This window comes from Daucus carota, chromosome 8 (assembly GCF_001625215.2).
Source record: "Daucus carota subsp. sativus chromosome 8, DH1 v3.0, whole genome shotgun sequence".
NCBI lineage: Eukaryota > Viridiplantae > Streptophyta > Magnoliopsida > Apiales > Apiaceae > Daucus > Daucus carota.
This window is the reverse complement of record NC_030388.2, coordinates 32,589,357-32,611,415: the sequence shown is the minus strand read 5'-3', so window position 1 is coordinate 32,611,415 and position 22,059 is coordinate 32,589,357. Positions and strand designations below refer to the sequence as shown.

At 37.7% G+C, this 22,059-nt stretch overlaps 5 protein-coding genes across 5 annotated transcripts; 4 read left to right on the top strand and 1 right to left on the bottom strand.

Moving 5' to 3' along the window:
* The first annotated feature begins 1,652 nt into the window (after positions 1–1,652).
* LOC108199255 (mRNA export factor GLE1) lies at positions 1,653–10,542 on the top strand. Its single transcript, XM_017366987.2, has 15 exons — positions 1,653–1,900; positions 1,980–2,123; positions 2,934–3,101; positions 3,582–3,702; positions 4,141–4,289; positions 4,400–4,559; positions 4,927–5,122; positions 5,817–5,920; positions 6,378–6,448; positions 6,608–6,686; positions 8,269–8,355; positions 8,973–9,056; positions 9,575–9,706; positions 9,821–9,943; positions 10,008–10,542. Coding segments are annotated over exons 1-15 (1,917 nt in total). The 5' UTR covers positions 1,653–1,898; the 3' UTR covers positions 10,305–10,542.
* A 216-nt stretch (positions 10,543–10,758) lies between these two features.
* LOC108199256 (uncharacterized) lies at positions 10,759–13,042 on the top strand. Its single transcript, XM_064083419.1, has 5 exons — positions 10,759–11,940; positions 12,025–12,101; positions 12,216–12,326; positions 12,434–12,550; positions 12,646–13,042. Exons 1-4 carry the CDS (start codon positions 10,759–10,761, stop codon positions 12,447–12,449), a joined length of 1,386 nt encoding a protein of 461 aa, XP_063939489.1. The 3' UTR covers positions 12,450–12,550; positions 12,646–13,042.
* Positions 13,043–13,391: 349 nt separating this feature from the next.
* Positions 13,392–14,550, bottom strand: LOC108198598 (vegetative cell wall protein gp1-like). The gene is made up of 2 exons (XM_017366348.1): positions 14,542–14,550; positions 13,392–14,057 (listed from the first exon to the last, which is right to left on the bottom strand). The coding sequence occupies exons 1-2, from the start codon at positions 14,548–14,550 to the stop codon at positions 13,392–13,394; spliced, it is 675 nt and encodes a 224-aa protein (XP_017221837.1).
* Positions 14,551–17,412: 2,862 nt separating this feature from the next.
* Positions 17,413–17,841, top strand: LOC108198597 (uncharacterized). Its single transcript, XM_017366347.1, has one exon. It carries the CDS (start codon positions 17,413–17,415, stop codon positions 17,839–17,841), a length of 429 nt encoding a protein of 142 aa, XP_017221836.1.
* A 785-nt stretch (positions 17,842–18,626) lies between these two features.
* On the top strand, positions 18,627–22,012 carry LOC108199787 (protein-tyrosine-phosphatase MKP1). The gene is made up of 2 exons (XM_017367760.2): positions 18,627–21,537; positions 21,688–22,012. Exons 1-2 carry the CDS (start codon positions 19,165–19,167, stop codon positions 21,775–21,777), a joined length of 2,463 nt encoding a protein of 820 aa, XP_017223249.1. The 5' UTR covers positions 18,627–19,164; the 3' UTR covers positions 21,778–22,012.
* The last annotated feature ends 47 nt before the right edge of the window (positions 22,013–22,059 follow it).

The following is a 22,059-nucleotide window of genomic DNA, read 5'->3' as shown; positions in this document are numbered from 1 at the left end:
GAATACGGAATAAAAATTAATTAGAGATTAACTGGTTTGAACAGAAATTTTAACTGGATGATTAATTGAAAAATTAAATATAATATTGATTTGAAATTTGGATGAATCGATAACTAATCGTGATTAATCATCAACTTTTGAAATAATCCCTACGATATGTTAGGATTTCGGAATTGGAAATTTGAATATGAATTCACGTATAGGCATGGTGAGTAATGAGTATCGAACATCAAGTCCCATGCCTTTCGGTTGTGAATTTTGAAGTTTAGCCATGCCTTGAAGCAATTAAGAAGCGAGTCACCAAATTTTCAGGATTTTTGAAGGTTTTGGAAGGCCTTGCAAGGCACTTCAACTACTACTATTTGCTTGAGAGTTTTCTCATTTCTTTACTAATCTTATGAGTTGATTAGTAGTAATAATTTTAGTGATTAATTAGGAGTTCTTTTTGGCGCACATTGCTGTAATTTTGTCTCGTGTGAGCAAACAACCACGTTAGCTCTCGATCTGCATTGATTTGATTCGACATGTTAATGCAAAATGTATTGACATTGTAATTATATAATTTGGTGTTAGAATATAAGATCCTGGAAAGGGCCATTCTCTAACACCTTGAGGTTTTAGAGTAACTGGTTCCTTAACATGGTATCAGAGCTTAGGCTCGCGGGAGACTCGAATTCGACTCCCTGTGACCCCCAATATTCTCAGAATTTATTAAGGACACGAAGACAAGTTATGCCCCAAAAATATGGGCGCCCGTGATCCACTCTCGACCTATAAATGGGCTTTCGAGTGAGGGGGAATGTTAGAATATGATCCTGGTAAGCCCTCCTCCTAACACCTCGAGGTTTTAGGAGAATTGGTCACTTGACATGGTATCAGAGCTCTGGCAGAGGACTCAGGTTCGATCCCTGCCACCCCCAATATTCTCACAATTTATCGTGGCACGAATGGCAAATTAATGCCCTGCCACCCCCAATATTCTCACAATTTATCGTGGCACGAATGGCAAATTAATGCTCTAAAGATGAGCGCCCGTGATCCACTCTTCGACCCATAAATGGGCTCTCGAGTGAGGGGGAATGTTAGAATATAAGATCCTCGAAAGGGTCATCCTCTAACACCTTGAGGTTTTAGAGTAACTGGTTCTTGGTGCATTTAAAATCTGGGCAATGTGACCTGTCTCCGAGGCAAGTCCACGAATGCTTATTTATTTATTTTTTCCAAATAATTGAAGATATATCAAACAAATTAAAAAATCTAAATTGTTTAATAAATTGCTAAGATATTTTTATTCAAATTACTAAGATATTTAAAAAGATTTACCTTCGAAGGAGGGGGGTAAACAGATAATTATGCCAATTGCAATGACCCATTGTGTTCAAAAAACCAAACGAATCCGATATGAAACGAAACTGTTAAAAACTGGAGTGTATATAACACTGAATCGGAATTGGAAGTGAGAATTTATAAATCAAAATCGATTTCCGGTTCCGGCAATCTGTTTTAAAATAAATATTATACATATATATGTAATTTATAATTTATATAAAATTCTAGATTTATATATTATTTATAATTTATATAAATATTAGATTCTAAAAATGAAAAACTCCTTGTAATGTAATGAGTTGGGCCTAGCAGTGCGATATGTTTTAATCGGGCTTCGCTGCACACCAACTCATACTCGAACAGCCCAGATGAAGCAGAGCAGCGAGCAGCAGATGACCAATTTCTGATTTCATAGCGACTAGTTTCTTCTGGGGTTGTTTAATTAAGCTTGAAATTTAATGGGTCTGGCTTTGCTTTTTGTTTAAGGCTCATTCGGACTTTTCCCAGCAGTCCAGCACCCACTGCAGTGCGCGCACACACCAATTCAAACAGTTGTTCAATTTGTACCAATGTAATTCAATTCATTCACCTTGTTGAATTAGGTTATGAATTTGATTATACGGTGCTAATTATGTTTTTGTTGAAATTAGGGGACGAACAATCGCATTGGAGCTCAAGTGTGCTAGAAATGTCCAAGGCATCGCTGTGGATCCGCAGCCTGACTGGAGTCTCGATTCTCTCTTGCTCGAGATCAATTCTATCGAAAACAAGCTCAATTTATCGCTTTCTTCGCGGTATGTATATCCATTGCACGCCTGCTTATGCTTTCGTAAAATTTTAATTTTCTTCTCTTATAGTAGCAATAGAAATTTCATTCAACGCAAATTATAGTTTGCAAATGTGTTTCGTCTTTCACGATATTTGTTTATAGGTCGCGTGCTTAGGATATAATTTCAACTCAAATTATAGTTTGTCTATGTATATTGTATAGCTTGCGTTTTTATAATTTTTATTATGTTACCGATAGAGGTGTGGATAAATTATATGTTTGATGTGAATTATAGTTTGTCAATTTGTCTCATCTTTCACGGTATTTATATTTAGTTTGCGTGTGTATTTTTATTACTTTTTCTAGTAGAGGATTATATCAATTAACAGAGACTGTAGTTTGTCAATATATTTTATTTATATAGTATATATTATTGGTTTTAGGGTGTTTTAGTACAGTGATAGATAAGTTACCAGATACTATCTGTCAAATGTAAAAATTTGTTTGGCATTGTATTCAATCCTTTACGGCACGTATATAGCTTGTCCATTTGTAATTTTGTATTAATCGTTTCTAGCAGGGGAGTAATTAAATCATATGTTTGAAGCAAATTATATAGCATTGCCTTTATAATTTTATTTATTTTTTTATTTTGTTTTTGTAGAGGAATACATAGGTTATCAGTTTAACAAGAATTACCGTTTGTCAATGTATGGAGCTTGTGGGTTAAAGTTTTCATCCATGTCCTAGTATAGTAGATAAATTATTTGTTTAATGCATTTATTGTTTGTCATTTCCTTTTATGTGGTTATTTTCTGATCATCCTGTTGATTAGGGAACTCTTGCCTGGAAAAGGAATTAAACGAAATCCGGCTTTTGTTATGAGAGTGTCAGACGATGAGATGGAGAATGAAGAGTGTAATGCTGACAGCGATGACAGCTTCGATGTTGAGAGTCGAGCGTTAGTTGTGGGCACACGCTTTGCATGTGATGATGATTTCAGGTTTTGACTTATTTTAGTTATCCATATATGTATACAGGATGTAAATAATTTGCTCAGAGTATGAGTGAGAATTTGTGCTTCTTACGTACTGGTTTCTTGGGAATTTTTTTTTTAGTTGTTACGTTCGAATTCCAAATTGTTTCTTTATATAATTTATTTATTTTTGCCAAGTAGTAATCAATTGTTTCACTTGTGGATGATAAATGCTCTTTGCATACCAGGTTCATATGCAAACAGTAGACATCTCTTACTTTCTTAATTTACCTTAAATCATAAGGCAATGAGTTAGTTTGTTTGCTGATCATAGGTAACCTGTATTGTCTTGCTGTAATTTTATGATGGAGTTATTTTTATGTACTTTTTTAGTTTATTTGCTGATCAGCCTGATCTTATGAGATGATAATATTACCATAGTGTTTCTTGTACTTCTGCACCTTGCGTATCTGATTTGGTTGGGTGATCAATTTTTTATATTTTTAGTGACAGTGAGGATTCCGAGCATGAGTTGGTGCTTAATAGCGAACCATGTCTGATGGAGAAAGTGGGATTAGTCGAAGGTGCACTATCTGAGCTAACCCATGAACATCGTATTGTGGTTATGGTGGGTAACACACGCTGTCTATCATTCAGATTAAATGTACCCAACCAAGTTGTCATCTTCTTTTGAGAGTATATTTCTAATGAAACGACTTAGAAGCTAAGCATATCTGCCATTCTTCATAAAATTCCATGAGATTCAGTTCTTTGACATTTCTTGCCTTCCAAAACAAAGGTCAAATACTTGGGGAATCCATGGTGAAGAGGCACATGTAAATCTTGCACTATTACTTTACCGATAGTACATTTCCTCTGGAGAATTACTTTTTATCTTGTTGCATGTTGAATCTATCTTATATATTATTGGGCAACAATTTCACCAATTCCTCTTATAGTTCTTAGATCCTGCCTATTTTTTGTCTGATATATTGCACAGAGTTCTTTCAGTGATGTGAGATTATCACCCAGAATTACTTATCGCATTAATTTTCTTGATTTACAGGAGGAAGTTAGAAACCAAATATCGACCCTGGAAGCAGATCTGGCAGATAAAAATGAGAAGTTTACTTCTGCAATTGCTCGTGTAGAAAAGCACAGTGAAGCACGCAGGGAAATGGAGAAAAAGCTTGATTTGCAGTATCAGCGTACAGTGTAAGAGCAATACTTGGTTATTGTGGAAACATCTATTCAGTTGAGCAGTTGCCTCGAGCTGCAGAGTCGGTATTATTTCACACTGGTTGACGAGATACAGTTTCATATAGTGCAGAAGATCTTGATAAGTACCTGACTGATGTACAGAGACGGCATGAACAAAGATCTCAAATAGAAGAAAGAAGAATAAGAGATGATGCGGCTGTTGAAGAGGCCAAAAGACGTCAAGAAGAAAAGCATAGGCAGGAGAAGATAAAAGCAGAAGCAGAGGTCTGTTAATTTTCTCCTAACAAAATGTCTAATATCCTAAGTATTAACAGTGGAATTTTTATCTGAAAATGCTTTTCATTATTTAATTTATATAAATATTGTTTTAAACCTGTTCTCTCGCTTTTGGCCATCCCGTAGAAATCGTGTAATTAATCTCAACAACCGTAGTGGAGTTTTATATATGAAGCTTTCCTTCCTGTAATTCGTTTTAAGTTTGTTCTGCACCTGTTCCCTCTCGCTTCTGCGAATCCTGTATAAATAACCGCACATATGCTGTGTACTAGGTCACTACAGCATAGAGCAGTTGGATTACAAGAAAATGATGAACTTGCAGTTATAGATGCTTATAAATTGGTATATTCTATAGATGCAGGCTAGACTTGAAGCTGAAAAAAAGAGAGCAGAAGAAGTGAAGGCTTTGGAATCTCAACGAGCAGCAAAAGAAGCAGCGGAGAAGTTAGCTGCTGAAAATTCAAAAAAGGCTGCTGCATTAGCAATATCACCTGAAGCTACTGCACAAATAGAGAGAACTCAGGCTGATAAAGCAGAAAAGGCTGCATCAGGTATCGCTTTGTTTTCACACCATATAAACACATTTAACTGCTTTACCTTCTTATTTGTGCTCCGGTCTTTGGTGCAACGACATTCGTATCAAGGTTTACTTCAGATTTTTACATGAGTACAATTTTTAATGTATGGTTACTTAAGTGATAAAATAATCAACTTCTAAGAGTGTCAAACTACTACAAGAAATAGATCATCAGACCATATGGCATGTCATAAAATCCACCATACAAATGATATAACAGGTCATAAAATCCATACGTTATCGAATAAACTAAACCAAGAGATAGTAATATTTGTGTATTCGTCCGTGCCCACAACTTGTGCTATGGAAATCCTAATCAGGACATGGGACTACTTTCCCTTGTGTTATGATATGTTTTACAACTTGGTTGCAGCTCCTTATCGGCTTCTATTACATCATAAGGTCACTAGCTTGACTGAGCTTGTGAAGGTCAGCGGTTGCCACAGTTTCAGTATATGCCCTAGTCGTCCTCTAATTTTGAGACCATAATTGGTGAAGTATTAGATATATCTACAAAATCTTGATGCAAGTCAGGCAGGACAATTTGTGACTTGCAACTTCTTTTGCTAAAAAGACAGGAGCTGAGTAATTGATGTTTACTTTGTTCATTATTCTTGGTTTGCTATTCCGGATCTTGTATAAGGTTTCAGTTACCAATTTGTTTGTAGGGTCTTTTCTCAAAGGTGCAGAAAGAGCTTTGAAAATGGAGGAACTAAGATCACAGATATACAAAGAAGTTGCTGCTGAAGCTGAGGCATTGCGTAGAAATATGGTAATCCACCAGAGTATAAGTTGTCAACATTTGAAGCAGAATATTTAAATATTAGAATTGCATGCATGACTGATGTCACATACTTCTAAATTTTTTATTATTCTGTTTCCCTCCATCTCATTAGTTTCAACTTCAAAGAGGATAATTTGTTAATAAAGTAGAATAATTTCTCATTTCTGAATACTGCACTCTCATAAACATCTCATAATTGAAAGTAGTGTCTAATTCCCGACCCAGTTTTCCTATCTCAGAAAAATATTAAATAGAATGAAGTTTTTAACTTTTTTAATCATACGTGCAAACACCCTTACCTATGTTAGAGATTATGATAACTTTCTTTGTTGTATGCACTCAGTATATATTCTCTTTGGACTACAAGATGTGTGCTAGGGTTAATTTAATGTAATCATGCTACTAGCTTGTAAGGGCTACAGACCTATCAATTTTCGTTGTGCAGGATCTTCGCAGCCATGAAATGCAGATAGCTAGACGAATTAGACAAATTAGTGGGACAACAGAAAGTGTTAGGTGCGGAAATGCATCACATTAGTTACACGGTGTTTATTTATACTACGTTGTTTTTAAGTAGTTATTTCCTATATTTCAAACTATCATTCTTAGTTATGAATGCTTTGTACAATATTTGACATTATTGCACCTGTGTTTTAATCTAAATTATCCCTCTAGAGGAAAAGCAATGGAACTCGTCACACTTATCTCCAATTCAACGAGCCCACGATCCAGTACAGCAATTTTTGCAGAGAAGGTGATTGCTCTTCTCATTACAAGCAGATTTTCTTCTCTTTTGTGCTTTTTGTTTGAAATAGTTGTTGTGTAGATGATGCTATTTTCTAATTTTCTGAAGTATGTCTATTCTAAATATGAATTGGATATTAAGTGAATCGATATATACATTTTCTCCCCACTCCACCAACTTTTATATACTAGTGTTGATTATTTTCCAGAGTACTGGCTACTTGTATTGTAGTATATAGGAATGTCTATGAACCCAATTATTAAGTAAGCGCATCTTTTAGCAAAAATCTACCTGTTGCCTAGTCTGAGTTCCCTGTGGCTTGATAACTCAAATTCAATAGAAAGCTACTTATGAATATATAAAAGAAAATTACTTGGAGGTGCATATTTAGACTTACTAAGTAATTGTTTGTGTTTGTCCAGACACTTGAAAATCCTCCTGGTAGCTTATATAATACTTACAAGTTTAGAAAGGGGCCCTACTACAATTAGAAGTGAACATCGGTTTCCGGTGTTGTATAAATACATCACGGGGGAACTAATTAGGCATACCTTTTCTTTCCTATTATATGGCTCCCGACAATCATTAAGTACTTCTTGGAGACAATTTTATTCTTTTGTAACAGCAACAAGATATCTTTGACTTTGAGTCTTTGATGCTCTAGGCATGATACCATCTATGCAGCAATTCATCATTACTGGGGATGTCTAAATTGTTTCGAATATCTTCCATATATAATGCATTGCTACAGATCTAACAGTTAAAATTTGAAATTTTCTTCCGTTTGAAAGGAGATTTTAAACAGACTTAACGCAGTCATCTTGATTGTGCAATGTACAGTTCCCGACCAAGTAAAAAATCAGACTTGTCTTTACCGAATGGAGACAAGATTTTTGCAATTAAAAAGCTGGAAAAAAAAAACTTACTAAAAAACTCTCTCTTTTTATTTGAAAGTTCTGTTTAAAAATAAATTGGAATAAGAAAAGTTTCTACTGGAAAGGTAAATACCGTCTGCTGTGCCAGTATGTCCCAAATGCGTCATCTTTGACTTTATTCTTACATAAATGGAATATACAAGCATGCACTTATATATGGATAATCAGAGATGACGCATTTTTTCTCATCAAGTATTTGGAGGTTCCACTGGACCTGTTGGCACGTTCCTGCCTACCTGCTGCTATCACCAGTGTTTGGCGTATCGTGTCATGTGCCCTTTTCGTAAAGGCAAACAGGATTTCGGACACTTAGAACCACACACACGACTCAAATAATACTCGAACCGTTAAGTTCTAGTAGTAACAAGAGAAGATAGGTAACACAAGGCTACAACAAAGACCATAATAGGGATGTATCTTGTGCCTAGTACTTCACAGAAAGCCTTTATTTGTAGGTCAGGGTGTATTATTCTATAGTGCTCTTTGATGCATGAATGTTTTTTTTTGTGTGCATATAAATTATTGAAGTTTTCTTTTGCGCTTGTAAATCATCATTTTCTCATCCGATATTTTTTTTCTAGCTTCTTATGCATTTTTTTAATTTATCGTGGACATGTTTGCGATCGTGAAATTTGTACCTGGAATGCAATCTACAGATAGTATCTCAGTGTGTCAATCCATCTGGAAGCTTCAGTAAATCTGTTTATGCTTATGCTCAAGTAGTTGTTCTTGTTACATCAAAGGTGAAGCATTCCATCTCATTTTCTAGTGTATGTCTGTTGTGTTTGTTTTTTGTGTTTTTTTTTTGCATGAAGGCTAGTTGAAATTGGATGCCCATATGCAGTGCTTCTAGTTAAGTGATGTAACAATTTCTAACTCAATTTCTTGATCTTATTGAGTGCTGTTTATATTTTACCTGTACTTGACAGACCAGCAACTAATTGGTTCTTCTGTGATTTAAGATGTAAATGATTTTTCCTTAACCCTGTAGCACTTGTGTGGGTGTCTATTATTATCATGACTTACTTGGATGCTATATGATATTTCTTGTAACATATCTGTATAAGGCATAAAGCATCTGTACTGTGTAATGATCCTAGGAGTCGGAACTACTTTACATGTAATGCAATTAGGTAAGAAACGGCACAATTGTATGTGCAACTTTTTGTTAAATAACATCAACTACTGTAAAAAAATTAGGTCAGTGATGCTTGACATGCTTTATTGCTATCTATACGCAAAAACTAAAAGATTTTTGTTTGGTTTTGTCTTCTATTGTCCTTGTGCTTATTGGTGAAAGAGAAGTACTGCTTAGATACTTTATCGATAAATTTTTACCTGTCTGTTTTGTTGTATCTAGGTTCCACAAACCATGGACATTCTTCTTGCTGAATTAAACAGGGTTTGCATATACACTGTTCCGAAATATATGAAATACTCTGAGGTAATTCAGTCTCAGCTCTAGTTACTCTGCTGTAGCATTGTAATGCTGTTAAACAGTTAATATGTTGTATATAGGTTTTTGCTCAAACGAGATCCATGAGATTTGCTGTAAATTACTTATCACGAGTGTAGTACAAGTTACCACTTACAGTCACAAAAAGTCAGTAGTGTGCTGCATCCAAAACACCATTTTCAACTACACAATACCACTGGTTTGTAGTTCTTAATTTAAACTGGGTCTCATGGGAGAGATACTGTATAATCTATACAGAGAATATTTAAATTGTTTCCATTATATAAGTGTATTAGTGTGTCGATACCCCAGCCTTCTCCTCGAACATGGTAACAGACATGCACATGCTCACAGCCTCACACACATTCTGGAATTCAGCTACAATGAGGTCAATCATGAGTTAATCTTGATGCTTAATGCTCTGAACATGTTCAACAACTTATACTTCTGGTCGTCGTCATTATTATTTTTTTGGTTAATAATTATAAGCTACAATACCCATGCAGTCAATATTCAAAACCAAAGAAGCTTACTACAAAGCCATTGGATTTAAAGAAGAGAATGGAAAGCTTGAAAATCGTGATACTTATGTAGAACGAGTGAGGTCATGTATGAAGCTATACGGGGCACTTGTTCAGGTGCATCTCTTTCCACCTAGCTCTATATATATCTGTAATATATTTGAGTTATTGTGCTTGCTCATTCAAGTTTCAAGTATCAAAACTACTAGGAATAATTGTGTTGTTTTTTAGACTGAAGCTGAAGGAGTAAAAAACCCACATGGAATCGAAGAAGGCTGGGCATGGATCGCCAGATGTTTGAATGCTCTTCCAGCCAATTTATACACTGCTGTTTCACTGCAGGCTTTTCTTGAAGTAAGAAACTCTTATCATTGTATTCATCTGTAAAATTAAATTTAATGTATATTTCTGTGCCCAGATGGCAGGCTTCGCTCTATACAGAAAATACAGATCCCAGTTCAAGAAGATACTCAATATCATTTCTCGAAACTTCATTACTGCACTCAAACAACAACCAGATCTAGCCAATGTAGTCATGAACATCCAGGTATACATAGATTCAAAGAAATTCCTCGAGGAACCTGATGGCCGACGTATGCAGAGTTCTTTATTATCAAGTGAAGCTGTTCCCGAAACAAATTACCAAGGGTCATATCATCACAATTCATCAAACAGAGATCAGTATAGCTATCAGTCATACAGACAACATTATTAGCATTTGAAATTTTTTACCGAGCTTTGACATGAGTGTAAAGTGTAACCAGTGTATCATTGTATTTTCATCTTGAAACTAATTGATTAGTTTCAAGTTCATAATTGTCCACCATATGTATAATTTTGCGATTTGCAAATGCTACTTGCTAATAGGATAAACATAGAACATTGGTTTGCTCGTTCTTTATTTGTCAGTACTGATAAATTTGTGATATACATACAATCGCAGTAAGGGACAGTGACAAGTTCGTTGCATTAACGGTCCTGTGCCTGTGCCGTACGCTATACAACGATGGCCACTATGTTTTCAAATTTAAAAATTCAGTTTTTAACGTTTGTGTCACTCATGATTTGTGATTACTTTGATCCTTGTATAAATCAAGCCATTCTTATCATGTAATGAAGGTATGTTTGATTGATCTATTACGGATGTAGTAACTTGCTTTGCACTTTCAATGGCAAACTTTGGTGATGAAGACAATGTGGATGGACTGAGTGATGTCGATGACGAAGTTCCGGCACTGGCTGGTGTGGGGAGAGAGTTGCCGGAAAATGCTCCCATGGCAAACTTTCTAGAACTTGAAGCGCGGGAAGTAGCTGAGACATTGAAATCAGAAAGAGATGAAGCCTTGAGAGAGAAGAAGGAAGCATTGAAAGCTATTGAGGAGTTATCTGCTGAGTTATTTGAAGCGAAGAAGGTAAGAGATGAGGCGATTAGAGCTAAGGATTGTCTGAGATCAGAGATTGAAACTGCTGCACAGATGTTAGTGATTGGAATCGATAAGATTTCAGGAAAAATTATCAATTTTAGTAGCTTCGCCGCTACTGGATTGCCTAGGTCTCAGAAATACACCGGATTGCAGGCTGTTGCTTATGGAGTTATTAAGCGAACGAATGAAATTGTTGAAGAGCTTTTAAGACGGATTGATTTGAGTTCAAGGTCCGCGCTTGAGGCTCGTGAACAAATGGAGCAGAGGTCTTACGAGATTGCTATTGAGTTTTCACAGCTCGAGGCAACATTGGGAGGGTTAAGCAGAGAGTTGGCGGAGAAGAATTCTTATGTTGAGAAGATGGAAAATCACGTGGCGCGGAAGGATAAGAGAATATCTGAACTGGAAAGAGATGTGGTGGAGAGACAAACTTTAGCTGATAGTGAAGTCGCGGATTTGAGAAAGGTGGTTGATGAGTTCAGGGAGCAAAGGTCGTTAATGGTGCATCAGTCGCGCTATTTGCCAAAAATTTATGACCAGCTAAACGAAGTTATCAAGATAGCAGGTGGTGATGAGTTGGTAACATCATTATTTCTCACGCGAGAGACAGATATGGAGGGGAATATCTGTGCTTGCTTACGAGGAATTGAACTGATATATGAGTTAAGTAAAACTGCAGTTAAGAGTATGAGGGACTTAGCAGATGAGAGGAATCTTGAAGTAAAAAGATTGAATGATGCAATGTCCCTGTTACTCAAGGAGAGAGATCATATTGGAGGGCTGCTAGGAAGTGCTTTATCAAGAATGGCGCCAGATTTAGTATGTAAAACTAATGAACTTTCCAAGTCTGAAGAAAGTTTGTCAGGGAATGTTGCTCTTGAAGGCGTTGGGGCGCCACTTATCATGGATAAGACCGTCTCTCAAATGGTATTATCTTGTCTTGTGAACTTGTAGGTAGTGATGATAAGAGAACATGGATTTAAGGGCTGCGGTCTGATTTGCTCAATGCAGGCTTATTCACTGGAGAAGATCAGTAAGCAATTGGAGCTGGAGATGATCGAGCTGAAGCATATTGTTGACAAACTAAGGTATGATTAAACTATAGAAGTAAGACACTGAGGCATGAAAACATTACTTAAGTTAGTCTTATCTACCTGACTTCAGTGTGTTCAGCACTTGACATCACTGCATTCCGCATTCAGGGAAGAGAAGTGCTTACTCACGCAGCAGGTAGAATCTCAGGCCGTGGAGCTCATCATTGCAAACAAAACATCAAAGAAATTGAAGAGAAAGAAAGAGCAGCGAATGAAAATGTAAATTGCATATGATCCTCAATTATAAATGTTGATCTGTGCAACCTTTTATCTTTGATGTTGATGATGTGAAAATGTGACATCTCATTGCACGTTTGATATCCTAGGTTGAAGGGCTTATGATGGATATTGCTGCAGCTGAAGAAGAAATTACAAGATGGAAGGTAGCTGCAGAACAAGAAGCTGATGCTGGTAAAGCTGTTGAAGAAGATTTTGTTGCTCAGGTATCAACAGTTGTTCAAGAATTTCATTTTGATGGATTTATATGACATTCCTAAGAAGGCAACCACATGAGTATTCTCATCTACCACTCCTGCAGCTATCAACTCTTCACCGGGAGCTTGAAGAGGCAAAGAAAGCTGTGGCAGAGTCCGAGAAGAAACTTGAGTTGAAAGACCAGATAGCAGATGCTGCCATAGCCGCAAGAGATGCAGCTGAGAATTCATTGAGGCTAGCTGATTCAAGGACTTCGAGAATCAGAGGTAAGGTTGAGGAGCTTTCATATCATCTTGAACAGCTTGATAACCAAGAAACCTATAGATTTAGTCGAAACAGGCCTAGATATGTTTGTTGGCCATTGCAATGGCTCGGGTTGAAGTATATAGGCGTTCATCGACCTGATAGACAAGAAGAAACTTCCAATGAGATGGAACTTTCTGAACCCCTTATGTAAATATACTCAAAAGTTATTATTGTTATAAATCATACATGTTTCACCTCTTGATCTTGTTATAGAATAAACTGCATATATTTTGCGTCGAGTGAATTATTTTTGCGAAACACTGACATTTTTTTTTATTTTTTTCTACAATTAGTGGTGGAGAGGGAAACAATAAAAGCCATTGATGATAGATTGTTAGATACAATAGCATTGTCCTAAAATTAAGCATGGCCTTACATACACTCTAATCACCTTTCATTGGCAAAATTTGCGGTCCACAAGTGATTGTTTTTCAGCCTACATTCCTCTCTTTTTATAAATTCAATCTGTATATTCATTTCATCTCATTGTTATCAATAAAAAAGACTGTTATCGTATATAAATTAATGCCAAGAAATGGCGCGTCAACATGTCATTATTGCCACTCTTCTTATTGTGTTGATTGTCGGAATGGCTTCTTCTGCCACTGCCGTATCAAAACCTACTCGCAAGTTAGTAGGAGATCTTGATTTTTTCAGCGCAGGAGGTGCAGAAGCACCAGCTGCAGACTCATTAAGTTCATTTGGTGCAGCTGCACCTTCAAGCGGATTAGGTTCAGGCTCATCAGGCGCAGCCTCATCAGGGGCAGGCTCAACAGGGGCAGCAGGCTCAGCAGGTGCAGCAGGCTCATCAGGTGCAGCAGGCTCATCAGGTGCAGGCTCATCAGGTGCAGCAGGCTTATCAGGTGCAGGCTCATCAGGCGCAGCCTCATCAGGGGCAGCAGGCTTATCAGGTGCAGGAGGCTCAGCAGATCCAAGTTCAAGCTCAGCAGGTTCAGACCTACCACCAGCTTCAGGTGAAATGTCTGATACCACCGGTGCATGGCCAGAACCTCTAGGTACAGGAACCGCGCCTGCAGATGCAGGAACCACGCCTGCAGATGCAGGAACCACACCTGCAGGTGCAGGAATTACGTCTCCAGGTGCAGGAAGTGCATCTCCAGGTGGAGGGAGTGCATCTCTGGGTGCAGGTCTAGGTTCAGGTCTAGGTGCAGGAAGTGCAGGTCTAGGTGCAGAAGCACCAGTGTCCGTCTAAAACGACCATCCTTTAAAATAGAGAATGCATGCACAGCTTCCAGATTATTTTCTCAGCTGGTACATGTTCTGCATATAGCCATCACCACTCCAATCAAGATCATAGATAATATTTTTGCAATGTACTCATAAGACAGATATTTTTCTATTTTGTTCATAGATACAATAACAAAATAATGTAATGTACATGTTTTTACATGACTTTCAGATCCATAATACCTATAATTCGACATTGTCAATGAGGATTATGGTCTGTCAGTTTCAAGGTTATAATACAAAAACAATGTAAACGATCATTTGTTTGTGTTCTTGTCATCGCAAACTTCACAATTGAATACTTCTCGAGTAATCCTAAAGGATCAAAGCTTACCAAGATCATATTGTTATTCAGTCGAGCCCGAGTCTCCCCTTAGTCTGAGCACTGATACCATGATAAGTGACCAGTTCTCACAAAACCTCAAAGTTTGGGAGGAGAACTTACCAGAATCATATTGTTATTCTAACATATACAGACTAGCATATGAAATTTGGTTTTCATGGTACTCCATATGTGAAACACCAAATTTGGCAGAAAATATATCTTGAAATGGTTGGAATCTTGGACACTCACTTAAATCCGGTTGATGAGTTATATCAATGGGAAGCCTTGGCGAGTGATACAAGTTTTGATGATTGGGATAGCGAAAATGACTGTTTAACTCTATGGAGTCGCACATTCACCAAAAGCTACTTTTTTCTTGATATTGCAGAAAATAAACTATTTGCAATTCTATCGCACGAATCTACTCAGATGCAGTCTTTTCTGGAACACTCAGATTATTCTGAAGAGCTTCTGGAGGTCCACTCTTCAATCCCAGGTTAGTTCTTTCATTTAAGACGGAATTTCGAGTGAGGGGGCGTGTGAAATATCATCACAGCATATGACAAGCATTTTTTAGCTAGTCATATTTATATGCTTTCAAGAATAACAAAATTGCAGAGATACTTCATCACACTCTTAAGTCTGAAGTAAAATGGCTTTCATTAAGCATTTTCCTTTTCTTTTTCTGTTCTGAACTGATTGTCTGATCATAAATGGAACTACCATGAAACAAAAATCTTGACTCTACATTAATGGCTTTCACCATGAACCTACATTAGTTTTATTTAGTACATTTCTGCTACTACATTGCAGGTTGGACATGACTATCGACTCATCACCGGGAAAGAAAGCTATAGATTTAGCCGAAACAGGCCTAGATAGCCAAGAAGAAAGTTCAATGAAAAGGAACTTTCTGAACCCCTTAAGGAAGTATACTCAAAATTACTGTTGTTACAAATTTTGCATCACAATATTAATCAGTAGTGACATGTTACTCTAAATCTTGATCTTGTTATCTGATTTTTACGACACACTGACAAATTTCTCTTTGTTTTCTACGATTAGGGGTGGAGAAGGAAACAATGTCAGACAGAAATAGCATTGTCCTGAAATTATGGAAGGCCTGAAAATATGCAAAACTTGCGCACCACAAGTCATTTCATTTTGCATCCTACATTCCTGTCCTTATAAAATCCACTCTGTGCACTCACTTTATCTCATGATCATCAATAAAAAGGACTAATCAGAAATAAATTAATGCAAAGAAATGGCGCGTCAATATGTCATTTTTGCCACTCTTGTTGTGGTCTTGGCAGTGGGAATGGCTTCCACTGCCTCTGCCACAAAAATTGAATATCGCAAGTTTGCAACAGGAGCAGCTGAGTTTTTCACCGGTACTGGTGGTGCAAGTGCACCATCCCCAGGCCCTTCAGCTGCAGAGGCACCATCCCTAGGCCCTTCAGCTGCAGAAGCACCATCCCCAGATTCAGAGCCTTCTACACAGGTCTTGGGCACATCAGTTACAGAACCTTCAAAAGAGGCAGGCAAACCAGAGTCAGAACCTTCAACAGAGCCAGGCATTACAGATCATGCAGACCATCCAGGTCATTCAAAACATTCAAAACATCCGAAACATTCAGGTTCACACTCAAAATCACATCCATCCAGTTCAATACCATCAGGTGGAGACCAAGCAGCCACCAAAGTAATGTCTGATTCCACCGGTTCATTGCCAGAGCCTCAAGGTCCCTCAAGTGCAGATGCACCATCAACCACCCAAGCTTCAGACACTTTAGGTGCTCTCGGTCCCTCAAGTACAATTTTAGGCGCTCTCGGTCCCTCAAGTGCAGATGCATCATCACCAGGCCTTGCTCCAGCCCAGCCTCCAAAATAGAGAATGCATGGCCTAACTGCTATCTGCTCAATGTTTTACATATAGCCATCACCACTTAAATCAGCTTCATCTATATAATATTTTTTTCATTTGATCTCAGTCTTAAGCCAAGATCTTTTTCTTTAATTTTTTTAGTAGATACGAAAATAAAAATGAAGTACATGTACATGTGTTTAGGATAATATCTATTTCTGCATCCGTTAAGGCTGGATATTCATGTTTTCTGTAAATCACTTGTAATATTTATTTTTTCCGGATATTCATGTATTTTGTAAATCACTTGTAATATTTATTTTTGCCGGATATTCATGTATTTTGTAAATCACAATATTGGTTGTAATATTTATTTCTGCATTCGTCACAATGATTGGAATTATGTCGAGAAAAGACCTCAAATGTCACAAAACCTACATGTAATGTTTAACATAATAAAGTTGGACATGATCCTATTGACTCATTACTGGGAACTTGAAGAGGCAAAGAAAGCTGTGTCAGATTCCGCGAAAATACTAGAGTTGAAAGACCAAATAGCAGATGCTGCCATAGCCGCAAGAGATGCAGCTGAGAATTCACTGGGACTAATTGATTCAAGGACTTCAAGAATCAGGGGTAAGGAGGAGGAGCTTTCATATCATCTTGAACAGCTTGATAACCAAGAAACCTATAGATTTAGTCGAAACAGGCCTAGAAAGCCAAGAAGAAAGTTCCAATGAGAAGGAACTTTCTGAACCCCTTGTGGAAGTATACTCAAAATTATTATTGTTACAAATTTTGCATCACAAAAGTTAATTGTTAGTGACATGTTCCTCTGAATCTTGATCTTGTTCTCTGAATTTTACGACACACTGACAGATTTTCTGTGTTTTCTACGATTAGGGGTGGAGAGGGAAACAATAGAAACCAATAAGAACAATGTCAGACAGAAATAGCATTGTCCTGAAATCATGGATGGCCTGAAAGTCATGCAAAACTTGCGCAACACAAGTCATTTCATTCTGCACCCTTCATTCCTGTCCTTATAAAATCCACTCTGTGAACTCACCTCATCTCATGATCATCAATAAAAAGGACTAATCAGGAAAAAAATTAATAAAGAAATGGCGCGTCAATTTGTCATTTTTGCCACCCTTGTTGTGGTCTTGGCAATGGAAATAGCTTCCGTGGCCTCTGCAGGGAAGAAAGAATCTCGCAAGATTGCTGGAACAGTTGTGGATCTCACCGGTGGTGGTGCAAATGCACCATCCCCAGGCCCATCCCCAGGCCCATCTAGTGCAGGCGCGCCATCTCCAGGCCCCTCGGGTGCTTCTGCACCATCCCCAGGCCCCGTGGGTGCAGAGGCGCCATCCACAGGCCCCTCAGGTGCTTCTGCACCATCCCCAGGCCCATCAGGTGGATCAGACCAACCATCCATCCAAGAAATGTCTGATTCCACCGGCTCATGGCCAGAGCCAGAGGCTCTAGGCCCCTCATCAAGTGCAGATGCACCATCTCCAGACGGTGCAGACCTTGCTTCAGACCAGCTTTAAAATAGAGAATATTTGCATGCAGGCTTCCAATAATATTTGCTAGCTGCTCAATGTTTTACATAGAGCCATCACCACTTCAATCAACTTCACATATATAGTATTTTTTGCATTTGATCTGAGTCTTAAGCCAAGATCTTATTCTTTTGTTTTTTAGTTGATACGAAAATAATAATAATGCACATGTACATGTCTGTAGTGTAATATCTATATCTGGATTGAACAAGGTCGAATATTCATGTATTTTGTTGTAATATATATTTTATATATTATATTATAATTTAGTATATTTCTGCATCTGTCATTGAATAGTTAAAACAATATCAAGCATAAGATTGTTTTTAAGAATTATTGATCTAAAAATTTCCTTTTTGTTAAAAAAATTCAATCCTTTCAAAAATATTTTACTGATTTATCAATCATACTTCGATAAGACTAAAAATCCAAAAAAAAATCTACAAATCACCGAATAATAAATCGACAGTTCAACTGATTATCTCAGCTCCTATATTTGTACGGTTATATTTGTAAACAATAAATATCTCAATTAAAAGGCAGTCAGGCCCGGGCTGTTGCCAGATTTTGCATTTAATATTATTTTAATTATAACAATCATCATTGCTCAAAAAAAAGATATATATAAGAATATCAATTTTAATTTTTACTCCAAAAATAATCCTCAGACAAGCTAAACCGCAGATATTTCATTACACACCAACTAACATTTGACTCTAGACTTTGTGTCTAATCTTAACATACATACAAAACATATGTACACAAACACAAGCTTTGAAAGTTTGAATGATTCCACTCACTTTCCTAGTTTCCTTTCTTATTCTTCAGTCCAACATAAATTTAAAGTCTTTTAACTTGTCTTCTCAAGTTGTACCTGATCAACTCAACAACTTGTAACTTGTGAGTCTTTATCTTGACATGTTTTATATGTACATATGTATGTATTTGTGTCTGTACTAATCCTCTTTATTGTCTTATTCTAATGCCCACTTTTTTCTTATAAATTTGTACACTTTTGTTGAATGTTTAGTCCCCTGATTGCTATGTTTATAGCTTTTTACTGGGTCATTTTTTGTTTTTGTTTTTATTGTAGTATACTAGTATTCAATTAAAGGTGTGATTTTTACAAGTTGGTTGATTAAGACATAGAGTTTGGTCAAGGGTTTTAGGTGAATGAGTAGAAAGTAGACTCAAAATAAAGATTGACCACAAGTTGATGATTGATACCCTATCTGAACTTTCTTGGAATGATCTTTAAAGGGGTTTGATTGGTTTTGGTTTTTTGGGTTTTAAAGAAATTTGGGTTTGAAGATGTTAAGGGTGGAAGAAAATGATAGACCATCTTGTGGTAGTCGGAAAACGTATTCACGGTCAGCTTCGTGGTCTGATCGATCACCCACGAACCCTCTTCCTAGACCGCAGTTGAACAATAAGGTGCGTGCTTGTTTGCCTCCTCTTCAGCCTTTGGCCATTTCGAGACCAAAGGCTGAGGAGTGGCCTAGGGCTGGATCGGATGATCTTGGTGTTTGGCCTAATCCTACTACCCCTGGTGTGAGGGTTGGAGGCAAGGTAGCTTGGAACAACTCAGAGCAATCGCCTAGAGAATTTGAGTTTAGGAGAGATAAGATTGCTTTTTTTGAGAAAGATTGCTCGAGAATTGCTGACCATGTGTATTTAGGAAGTGATGCGGTTGCAAAGAATCGGGAAATACTTCGCCAGAATGGTATTACTCATGTGCTAAATTGTGTTGGATTTGTTTGTCCAGAGTATTTTAAAAGTGATTTGGTGTACAAGACACTTTGGTTGAGGGACAGCCCCACAGAGGATATTACTAGTATTTTGTATGATGTGTTTGATTACTTTGAAGATGTTCGAGAACAAGGTGGACGAGTTCTTGTCCATTGTTGTCAGGGTGTCTCTAGATCTACCTCTTTAGTTATTGCATACCTCATGTGGAGGAAAGGGCAGAGCTTTGAGGATGCATTTCAATTTGTCAAGGCAGCAAGGGGGGTGGCTAATCCAAATATGGGGTTTGCTTGCCAGCTTTTGCAATGTCAGAAGAGGGTGCATGCTGTGCCTGCAAGCCCAAATTCAATGCTAAGGATGTATAGGATGGCACCTCATTCCCCGTATGATCCTCTGCATCTTGTACCAAAATTGTTAAGTCACCCTCATGCTGATGCACTTGATTCTCGGGGAGCGTTTATTGTTCACGTTCCTTCTGTTATATATCTCTGGATTGGACAGGATTGTGTTTCAGTTATGTCAGACAATGCCAGGACAGCTGCCTTGCAGGTTATTCGATATGAAAAGGCGCAGGGTTTCATTTCAATTATTAGAGAAGGTGAAGAATCATCTGAATTCTGGAGTGCTCTTCAGAATGGGGCAGATACACAGGAGGATAGACCATCTTCTGGAAGTGATAAGGGATCTTCTCTGATTCATCGAGTTGTTGGTCAAAGAAAGGTTAATGACTATGATTTAGATTTTGAAATCTTTCATCAAGCATTCTCTGGTGGTGTTGTTCCACCATCTGCGTTATTTAGAGCTGGAGCAGAGACCAGTCTTCCTGCTAGAGAGAATGGATGGGGCAGATTAAGGCGGAAGTTTGCAAATGGTATCATGAAAGAATTTATAGCTTCATCCAAGTTGAGCTCTGATACAACTGAATCTAGTGATACATCAGATATGGCTATGGATACAGGTGTAGAAGTTGAGTCTTCACTTTCTTCTTTTGCAACCAGAAGCCTAAATCAGATTAGTGATAACCATACTGAGACTTCTACTACCATTCCTGGTCCTTTATATTCACCATCACCCCGACACATTTCTTCTTTTCCTGTTAACAGTTCAAAGTTTAGCGCTTTCTCCCCTTCACCCTCACCTTCAACCTCTGACTATTCTAGTCCATTTACCTTCTCGCCTTCATCATCCAACTGGTCCGACTTGTCGTATCCATCAGCTCAGCCTTCGCCTTCTGGATTGGGTTCTACAGATTTATGTGAGGCTAAGAAATATTCATTGGAAGAGAATGCCTTTTCTTCAAGTTATGCTTTCAAAAGTACTTACTTGCCATGTAAGGGAACATCCCCATCGATCGCAGAGCGAAGAGGAACTTACCCTCCCCCTCGAATGATGTTACCTTCAGATGATAAGATGCCACAAGCACAGGCAAATCTGCCAAGGTCATGGTCATTTTCTTTATCTAGTTCTGAAAATGAATTGACGAGTGCTGCTGAGTGTATCCATCTTGAACAAAAGGGTTATGTTGATACAGAAGAACCAATGACAGACGTTGATATTACAGTCGCTGATGTATTTCAGAATGTGAGGCATGATGAAGGCGAGAGTGGCCTCTTCCATACTCCATCAGGTGATATGGTTGATGATATTGCAGAAACAACAAGCTCAGTTCTTTATCAGTGGCCTGGCATGAATGAAGTTCAGAGGGAATCCTTTGAGCCTAATTCTGAGTCAGTTTATTTTATCTGTGCGCCAGATATGGGATTCAGTTTAAATACACGAGATGTTCTCTATATCTGGATTGGGCAGGATGTGTCATCTACTGAAAAACTTCAAAGGATGGACTGTGATGGTGTGTGTGAGGACGACCACATCCAATGGGAAGCTGTTGGTCGCAACTTCATTACTAACAAGAACTTGTCGGCACACTCCATAGTTCAGGTAATTTTTTGAACCTTCAAGTTATTGTCTTAACTATAAATTGTCTGGCATGTTATGGAGCTAGTACAATGTCTTGTATAATCGGACCCTATCCTACCCCCAAAATATGGGTTTCAGTAATTTGATGTTGCGTCGTCATCTAATGTACAGATAGTCAAAGAAGGTGAGGAGCCTGAACAACTCCTTAAGCATCTTAACTTGTCTTCGTTTCACAAGGCAAAAGAGCTATCTAACAACTGACTCTATGGAAGGCGCCAAATCATTTGAACCTCAACCACCTAAATCCCGTTTTGCTATGTTAAAGAACCCTCTGTAATTTACTCTGTAAAACGCAAGTGCATCCCAAGCAGTTAAAAGTTGTTTGTTCTGCTTGTGTGTGATGTAATTAAAGAATCTGATGCTGAAGTTCAGGAAATATTATGTACAGGCACCAAGTTGCTTTGTAGCAATAAGATACGAATGCTAGTTTCTCTTCTGATTTGGGAGCATGTATTATGTACAGGAACTAAGTTACTGTGAAGC

Excerpts from the sequence above, each read along its gene's own strand:
- LOC108199255 (XM_017366987.2), top strand. Across the intron at positions 3,703-4,140 it reads AACATCGTATTGTGGTTATG|GAGGAAGTTAGAAACCAAAT; the intron begins GTGGGTAACACA and ends CTTGATTTACAG. Across the intron at positions 9,057-9,574 it reads AATATATGAAATACTCTGAG|TCAATATTCAAAACCAAAGA; the intron begins GTAATTCAGTCT and ends ATACCCATGCAG.
- LOC108199256 (XM_064083419.1), top strand. The coding sequence starts at position 10,759 with ATGGCAAACTTTGGTGATGAAGACAATGTGGATGGACTGAGTGATGTC. Across the intron at positions 11,941-12,024 it reads ATAAGACCGTCTCTCAAATG|GCTTATTCACTGGAGAAGAT; the intron begins GTATTATCTTGT and ends TGCTCAATGCAG. Across the intron at positions 12,102-12,215 it reads CATATTGTTGACAAACTAAG|GGAAGAGAAGTGCTTACTCA; the intron begins GTATGATTAAAC and ends TTCCGCATTCAG.
- LOC108198597 (XM_017366347.1), top strand. The coding sequence starts at position 17,413 with ATGGCGCGTCAATTTGTCATTTTTGCCACCCTTGTTGTGGTCTTGGCA.
- LOC108199787 (XM_017367760.2), top strand. The coding sequence starts at position 19,165 with ATGTTAAGGGTGGAAGAAAATGATAGACCATCTTGTGGTAGTCGGAAA. Across the intron at positions 21,538-21,687 it reads CGGCACACTCCATAGTTCAG|ATAGTCAAAGAAGGTGAGGA; the intron begins GTAATTTTTTGA and ends TCTAATGTACAG.